This window comes from Oncorhynchus keta, chromosome 13 (genome assembly GCF_023373465.1).
Source record: "Oncorhynchus keta strain PuntledgeMale-10-30-2019 chromosome 13, Oket_V2, whole genome shotgun sequence".
Classification (NCBI taxonomy): Eukaryota; Metazoa; Chordata; class Actinopteri; order Salmoniformes; family Salmonidae; genus Oncorhynchus; species Oncorhynchus keta.
Window position 1 is genome coordinate 29,502,112 of NC_068433.1, and position 9,319 is coordinate 29,511,430.

Here is a 9,319-nt window from a genome sequence, read left to right on the forward strand (position 1 = left end):
ATACGAAAACAACATATAAACCCATGTCACACCCTGGCCTACCCAAACATATAACAAAAACACAAAATACAATGACCAAGGCGTGACACGGTCAACCTAATCGTTTCTAGTCATTTCTCCAGTGTGGGTGCAATAATTGAATAACGTATATTTCTAAATGTATTTTGTAACGCTCACGCACACGACGTGTCCGGTCTGGTCAGCATGTTAGCGTTGTCTTTGTACCATTGTATAGCTCCAGCCACTGTCAGACCTCACTGAACACGTCAGAACAACTGTCTCTCCAGCGTATGCAGGGTTTTGTGTTATGGTCAGTGTAGTTTCAGACAGAGCTAAGAAAACAAAGACCAGAATGTCAAATCTGGATACATGCTTGTTTATTTAAAATCCTTTATCTGTTGGAGTTAAGTTTTGATGAAAGTTGAGTTTACATACTGTAGGGGTATGTTGACTCCATTCAGTTAGAATTGACAGTGTTTACAGTACGGTATTTACATTAACCCTCAATGGCTCAGAATTCAGAAAGTCCAGATAGCGTCAACAGTGACGTTGATGTGGAGAGATAAGCTGAGATATGAATTTTGTGGAGGTCTTGTCCTTGTCCACTCAAGCTGGTACTGACCAGCCTGGACAAAGAGAGATGGTGATGGTTTTACTGGTCTGACCTGAAATCTGTTCTTTATTTATTAACCAGTGGTACGTCCAGCCTGTGAAGTCTGATATGTCACAATACAGCTTCTATCAGATACAGAGGTACCATACTCTGGAATTCTTATCTTCACATTGTCAAAACCTCATCATCCCTCAATAACTTCAAGCGAAGACTGGGGGTCAGCCTGATGAACCAAACTACCCAATAATCCCCTTCATGTAGCCTAACTGTCACTCACACCCACAAACATGTGTACCCACATATAATCAAATATGTTTTTCTTGTTTACTGAATATATTATGTACACTTAGAATTCACTTGCTTTGTTTAACTGATTGAAAAAAGAAAAAAAAACGTATATTTGTGGTGTGGTTTTCAAATCAGCCCTTTTGGGCTTCTAACCTCAATAAATAAAAGATAGATAGATAGATAGATAGATAGATAGATAGATAGATAGATAGATAGATAGATAGATAGATAGATAGATAGATAGATAGATAGATAGATAGAACATCTGGGGTTTCTTATCGCCCAGTTCAGGACAGACCTGTAACTACTCCACTATCTTGTGGATCACACTATAGAAACTAAGATGTGATTGGTCACATAGCAACAACATAACCCCTCAGTCTACTGGGTCTGTCCCCTTACTCCTTCCTCTCTCTATGTCATCATATTAGTGTATATTATATATTTCTCAGGCTCATGCTACAATCTGATTGAAAAGCTGTAGTGACCAACACCTCCATTACTCTGTAGTCAGAAAACACAGTGTAACCAAACAACATCATCATCTGTTGCCACATTTATTGTGCATATATGACATACTTCATGTTCTATGAATGAAACTTTTTCTTGTCCAATAAAGGAAATAGTTAGCTAACAATATTCAAAATACAGAGAAATACATGAATCATCACCATCGCAGAGTTGCACATAAAGTGTACTCCATTCTAAGCCTCTGGCAAGTCCTCCGGACCCCGACAGTTCCTGCGTCTGTGACACGAATGGGGCTTTGACACAATTAGAAAGGTGCATGAAGAGAAACAGAAAAAATAGCATCTTATGTCATGTTCATCTCTACACCACTTCCTCTTACTGTAAAAGTAAATGGACACATCAACACTGTGGTCTTTCTGTGGGAGGAAGAGAGAACTATAGTATATATCAGAGAAAGAAACTTAGTGGATAAGACATAGTTGTACAAAAAGTGAAGTCAATATTGCATTTACCATACCTGGTCATGTTGACATTTTCAGTACAATCTTTAATGTCACTCAGAGAGGTGTCAAAGGTTTGAGGTCATGGCATGTTTATCATTTGGTTTATGTCGTAGCTATTTGGAGGTCAACTGCATGTAGATGTTCTTGAGTTACAGTCTGTCAACTGTTCGAAGTAATAACCCAGGAAAGTAGTGATCACAGTGATAGATTGAATGTAAAAGAGAGGAATTAACAAGTGAACTACAGAAAATGTTTGATGCAGGAACATTGTCATTCTTCTTTCTGAAAAGGACGAATCCCTGCACAACTTTACATGTGTACTCAACAGCCCAGCAACAAGGTTTTCACAGTTTTTTGCATATGATTACAACCATTTCTCTATTTGACTCTCTGATCACAGCGGGAAAAGACATCTTCACTGAGTGCCTTCCTTCACAAACGCACACTGCTAAAGATGAAGAGAGCAAACCATGACCCCTTAACTATGACAAACAAGTGACCTAATGTGAGGTTCCTCGGGCTTTTAATTTCATACACTTTGCACTGGAAAAAGTCAAACTTAACCAATTGCTTAATTAGCATTATTATGCAAGTTGAGTGGACTTAAAAATGACAAGACTTTGAGCCAATGTGTTAAATCAACAAACTCTGCTTGAAGTCAGTTGTATTTGAACAAGCTTGTTGAGTAAAATACATAATTAATGTTTGCTCAAAACAACTCAAAACGACACCAATCATCATCATTATCATTATTCCAGCATGAACTCTTGCAGATTGATTTTCACAACGGTTTGTTTCAATACCTTTTGTATTGGTGTGGGGGCTGTGCTTTGGCAAAGTGGGTGGGGTTATATCCTGCCTGTTTGGCCCTGTCTGGTGGTATCATCGGATGGGTCCACAGTGTCTCCTGACCCCTCCTGTCTCAGCCTCCAGTATTTATGCTGCAGTAGTTTGTGTCGGGGGGCTAGGGTCAGTCTGTTATGGAGTATTTCTCCTGTCTTATCTGGTGTCCTGTGTGACTTAAAGTATGCTCTCTCTAATTCTCTCTTTGTTTCTTTCTCTCTCTCTCTGAGGACTTGAGCCCTAGGACCATGCCTCAGGACTACCTGGCATGATGACTCCTTGCTGTCCCCAGTCCACCTGGCCGTGCTGCTGCTCCAGTTTCAACTTTTCTGCCTGCGGCTATGGAACCCTGACCTGTTCACCGGATGTGCTACCTGTCCCAGGCCTGCTGTTTTCAACTCTCTAGAGACACTCTGAATGATCCGCTATGAAAAGCCAACTGACATTTACTCTTGAGGTGCTGACCTGTTGCAACCTCGACAACTACTGTGATTATTATTATTTGACCATGCTGGTCATTTATGAACATTTGAACATCTTGGCCATGTTCTGTTATAATCTCCACCCGGCACAGCTAGAAGAGGACTGGCCACCCCTCATAGCCTGGTTACTCTCTAGGTTTCTTCCTAGGTTTTGGCCTTTCTTGCGAGTTTTTCCTAGCCCCCGTGCTTCTACACCTGCATTGCTTGCTGTTTGGGGTTTTAGGCTGTTTGGGGTTTTAGGTTTCTGTACAGCACTTTGAGATATCAGCTGATGTAATAAGGGCTATATTAATCAATTTGATTTTATTTTATATTTACTATGACTGGTTGATGAATCTTATGCTACACAAACATAGATAACATCGATTTTTCTCAACTATTCCAACCTGTTAGTAGTTGGACTTATTTCACCCATTACTGATCTGTTTGTTCCAGTTTATATGATTTAGAAATTCTCAAAATCAATCTTCCCTACCCCAACAGTCATTCTGAATGCAGGTTGCGTGTGACTGAAAGTTTAAATGGTTGGATATCCTAACTCTGGCTGGATTCCAATAGAAATGACACATCCCTTTGCAAGCCGACATAATTTGACTAAACCAGGAGTTTCAGACCAGTGTGTTAGGGTGTAACTAGGCCCTCAGGGGCTTTATGATATATGTAATGTGTTGTCATGATGAGTTTAATTTTAAAGATAACATATCCACTTAGACATTCACTTGGTGAAGGCTACAGTACTGAAAACATTCAATACAGCAATCATGTCTCTTTCGCTAACAAATACAGTCATGAGAGTTAATTACAATTCACTCTAAATGCAAGGCACTCAAGGCATGCAAATTGGGTATAATTATTTGTTTTTCTCTGAACAGCATATTTGTTTTTAGAATGAACTGAATTACATCTGGTAATTGGGACAGACATGAATGCCATTTTGGAAATGCTGACAAATCAAATAAGACCATCTACAATCAACACGCAACCAAGGCTCTAGAGCATATACTCTCTGATTACAACCTCATTGATGCCTGGCGAGCACATAATAATAACGCAAAAGAGTACACAGGCATAAATCAACCTCACTAATCAATGTCCTACTATTTTTTTTTCTATCTAAAACAATTGTCTTTCATCTAGAAAATAGAGATTTGACATGAGCTTGTCTGATTACCACGCCTTCTACTACCTATTACACATTTCCGAATCTTCTAATTGTATCTAGGCCTTCAAAGGAACATATAAGGCCTTAAGATATACTGTATATATGAGAATCATCAAAGGGAGAAGGAGATAGTGTAGTTTGTGATGAAATTTAACAGTAACATCTAGGCCTATCTACAGAATATACACGTGTAAGTTGCAGAGGATTCAGAGGGTTACATATCTATGGAAGGCCCAACCTATGACCACATCCTGTTCAGTTCACAGTACATTCTGGTAGGGAGACTGGGGGCCTTCTGGGCGTCCAAACGCGATCTTGTCATACAGAGTCTGTGGCTACATGTGACAGATAATCAAGAAGAAACTGTTTCAGCATCAAGAAAGGTAGTGACTTTTCTCAAAGTAGACTTCATAGTCTTCCATTCAATCACATACATTTTACCATTATGACCATTTATATCTTACCTTGTTCAATCTTGGGATAACCAGATCATTGACAGTTTCATAGATGGATATTGGGTTTAGATGACTGTTTGATCTTGTCTGGAATCAAAATACAGCCCATTACAATACAGTACGTCTGCTAAATGACTTAAATGTAAATGTTTAACACATTCAGATACATAATAACGGCATTGATACTTACATCTCTACTTCTTGTGTTGTCCATAATATCAGCATATATTGCGTTATCAGTTTGATCTTCTGTGTTTTATAAGAACAAAATATCAACCAATCAGAAACATTTTATACAGGATATCAACAAACATACTCAGGAATTAATGAGGGGTCTCACTCTTTTTCTAATTTCTAGCAAATCCCCCCAAAAATCAAACCAGCTGAAGAATACTTCTAGAACCACCTGAAATGCCACTTTAAGTATAGTTGAGGCCCCTAAGCTGTACATACCTGTGTTACTTCGGCCCCTGCAGTAGCACACTGCCACAGCTACAGTGAGGATCAGCACCACAGCGCCTCCTACTGATATTCCGATGTACATGGTATACCACGCCAGTCCTGTCACATATTGTACAACACACATGATTAGACTATACCATATGATAAAGATTAAATGGCTCTATATCATATACATCCAATGTAATCACATGCATTACATATTATATTTGACAACATAAGCCTATAAGCACACTGAACGTGTATGGAAGGGATTATTATGATATCTAGGTACCTGGGGTGGTTGTGTCATTACTACACTTTACTGTCGCAGAGGCAATTTTCCAACTGACTAGGTTGGAGGCGTTGCACTTTACACTGATGTCTCTCTCTGCTGGTGAGAGAGAGAAGTGAATCTGCTGGCCATCCCCGTAGATCTCATTGTCTCTCTCCCAGGTGTAGCTAATGTTGGGGTAGGAGGACACATTGCACACCAGCAGCACCATACAGGAGTGGTTGGCCAAGAGCTTGATGTCTGACTGGATCACCACCTTGGATATAGGCTCTGACCAACCAGGAGAGAGATAGAGACTCATAATCAGTCCTGCCATAGCCATACCACCAGGAGAAAGACTTGAAAATATGATGGATATTTAACAAAGCATGGTGAGTTAGGTCAGTATGAAACTACAAAATCTATGTTATAGTTTAAAGACCATCAGCCATGGTTATGGATATAAATTAGAATTATATCAAAATTGGATGCAATAATGGTATTAATAGCCTACCGTGGACCTTCAGAGTGATGGTCTTACTGTCAATCTGACCTTTGTCCTCTTCACCTGTAAGTAGAAAATCCCCAGAGTCTTGCAGTGTCAGTTCTCTGACTGTTAAACTGTAGTTTTTGGTGTTCATCTTTAGTCTCCCCTCAAACTGGGATGCAGGTGAATATACAACATCTGAATTGAATTCTGCAATATCCTTTCCCATATACTTCCACTCCAAGGATTTGAAATGTCCCGTCTCTAAGCCTGCCAGCAGCTCCACGGAGTCCCCCACTCTCTTGTTGATGATCAGAGGAACACCTACACCTGCAACACACAAATACACACCTTATTCTGACATCAATCAATGGTTGCACACTATATTACAATGATAGTATTACTGTGTAATTATTCATGTAGTACAATGTAGCAAGTGTTGTAATTACTTATTGTTACACTGTAATAATTGTTACAGTGTGCCTACATGAATAATTACACAATAATAGACTGAAATGCAGAGTCTTACCTAATCAATAATGTATTGTGTTTTATGAGCACGTTTCCAGGTTTCATTTCGTGCTGTACGTGGCAATTTACATATTTTCACATTATATCTTTACATATCTGTGTGTGGGTCCTTTTTGACGTCATTAAAGTCCACTCCCCCCCCCCACATTCAGTAGAACAGGATGAGATGACAGGAAAAGAGAAGTGGGGGTGGATCTGATAACCCCTCCTCAGCTCATAAGTACAAATACCAATGTGTTTAATGTGTAATTATTCACCAGAAACGCATCATATACTGCATGGGCAACATTATAATTACATATCAGTTTGAAGTAATGTTTAATAAACCCTTGTAAAAAAAAAAACGTCATTCATGAATTAAGAAAAAAACACAGTTACAGGTCATTGAAGTATTTAAGACATAAATGCAGTTTTCCCAGTCGGACAATGTATCATATTATGTAATAGAAACACTCATTTGATACAGTCCCATATCCCCTTAAATGTATTGAATGACAGCCATTAGGCGCAGGGTTGTTTGGTCTGTTGCGTTCTAGAAGCACTGCAACAGCTGCTGACCCAACCACACCATTGGCACTCATTCAAAACTGCAGAATACACACATCATGATATGTTCCTGAATATAGGTATTATGTAGGTGTTATCAAACAGTAATAAAGCAAACATTTTGAGATATCCAACCAATCACTGATGATTAGGCATGCTTACAGGCAACACATATAATGTAAAAACCAACAAGGAAGTTAGAGAAAGCTGACGGTTTTCCTTATCATGCAAGCAAGCTCATGCAATAAGATCCTGTTTGGGGATGATTCTACCCTCTTGGTTTCACATTAGAATAAGGAGACCGTTGAAAAGACCCTAAGCAGCCAATTGACTAAAGTCAGTAAGTGGTTATGCATTTAGACAAGACAGAATGTATCCTGTTTGGTTCCAAAAACAAAGTGATCAACTCTTCCAACTTCTTGGTCAAGTTTAATGGCGGTGAAGGAAAAATGTTCGGTTTCGTACATTGTGATGTGAACTGGACCAACATGTGAACTTATGGCTCTGAAGGACATTGGGAATGTTCACTTCAAGACAAAGTTCCTGGATATAGAGACTATTGAGGACCCTGGCAACATGTCTGATACACTGGCTCTAGTGTGACGGCTATGAGAGTCTGTAATAAAATTAAAATAACCAGACAGGTAAGTGGGGGAAAGGCATGTATCACTTTAAAAACCATCAACAGTTTGATCTGCACCACCACCAGATCAACTGGAAGCCAGTTCAGTTCCCTGAAATGATTAGGACCAGCGTGTGTCTCTATGGCTGAGCTTGAGTATGATTCTTATTAGTTTGTTTTGGGCCATTTGAAGTTTGTCCTTCAGATTTTTTGTTATGCAACACATACAAGCATAGTTCATGGTTCAGTAGCATAACAAAAACTCTGAATATCTAAGGTCAGAGCGTGACAGAACGTTACTTGGTTATCTATTTTATTCCTTTTACGGTTTCCTCCCTATTGATGAGATGTATTTGAGATATGTTATCTTGTTTATATTTTTGTTTTCATGTATTTTCAAGAGGACCGCAATGGGGATATGTTTTTAAACTTGTGTCATCCTCATTGATGGTTGTATTGCAGTTGTATTTTGTTAAAATGTTAAAATAAATAATAGTTACAAAACTTACCATATTGGAAGATGGAGCCGAGAAGAAGTAGTATTCCGTGTTTGGAGAAGAAGGGACCAGCAGACATCTCTGTAAGGCGTTGACTGTTTTCTCCGGCTGTATGTTCTTATCACTGGCACTGACAGCTAGCAGTTGACTAACCAAAACACACAGAGAAGATAGAGAGAAGAAAGACAAGAGACTTACTTTTGAGGGCTGCTGTTCTATTTCATTTTTACTGTATGTTAGTTGAAAAGGAAGTCACATTCTATAGTTGCTCTCTGAAAATACCCCTTCACTCAGCTTGAGCGTTAGACGATGAGGTGTGGTTGGGGTCTGGTGGTGGTTTTGGAGCCTGTGTTTTCAGGCTGCTGCTGGTTGAGTGGTTAATGGTCATGGTGTTCACAGATACCGGAAGCTTTCTTACTTTATGAGCAAACCACACAATCTTTCAGAGAAATAGGGAGATAGAGGGCTCGGGATTAAAGAGAGATAGACAGAACGATATTGAGACAGAGAGAGCGAGAAAGAAAGACAGAGGGGGGAGTACGCAGAAATGTCATAACAGTGCCCGTGCAGTTTCATCTTGGCTTCATATGCCCGCAGAAGTGTTTGCATGACCTATTCCGCATTCTCATAGGTCAGTGTGGATGAGGGACATGAAACCCTTTTTGAGAGGAAGTGATACAGTACCAGTACTAACCAGCTCCTCAGAACTCCAGCAGAGTATATCACATCATTAAACTGAGAAGAACTGTTATTTTCAGGCACACTCTTCCCCCTAAAGTCATTCTGAAAATCTCAATGGGTCTTCAGCTGATGGGGTGCAACTTTTGAACTATGCTCATGGGGAATTGATGTTATATTCAAGATTTGGTACATATGATTAGGTCCAAAAATGGATTTAGCAATAGTATAATCTCTCTACTAGGCTTAAAGGAGGTTTGACCAAATTAGGTTCTATGGACATTTTGATGACAATATCCATTTACTGTAAGAAACCACTCATGCCATCTGGTGGGTAAAAGACAGTTTATTAAAAAAGTACAATGCAAAGATAATGTAAATGTGCAGGCCATTAGAAGAAAATGTGAATAGTACTTACAATATTTTGGA

At 39.3% G+C, this 9,319-nt stretch overlaps 1 protein-coding gene across 2 annotated transcripts; it reads right to left on the reverse strand.

Annotated features, from left to right (window-relative positions):
* Window positions 1-1,450: 1,450 nt before the first annotated feature.
* Window positions 1,451-8,925, reverse strand: LOC118375087 (SLAM family member 8-like). 2 transcript variants are annotated; one of them, XM_035761579.2, is made up of 8 exons: window positions 8,495-8,925; window positions 8,225-8,360; window positions 6,044-6,346; window positions 5,551-5,820; window positions 5,271-5,378; window positions 5,008-5,066; window positions 4,827-4,904; window positions 1,451-4,697 (listed from the first exon to the last, which is right to left on the reverse strand). In XM_035761579.2, exons 2-8 carry the CDS (start codon window positions 8,289-8,291, stop codon window positions 4,623-4,625), a joined length of 960 nt encoding a protein of 319 aa, XP_035617472.1. In that variant the 5' UTR covers window positions 8,292-8,360; window positions 8,495-8,925; the 3' UTR covers window positions 1,451-4,622. The 2 variants fall into 2 exon arrangements, with proteins under 2 accessions (XP_035617472.1, XP_052315918.1); XM_052459958.1 differs by having other exon boundaries at window positions 8,225-8,925.
* Between the last annotated feature and the right edge of the window lie 394 nt (window positions 8,926-9,319).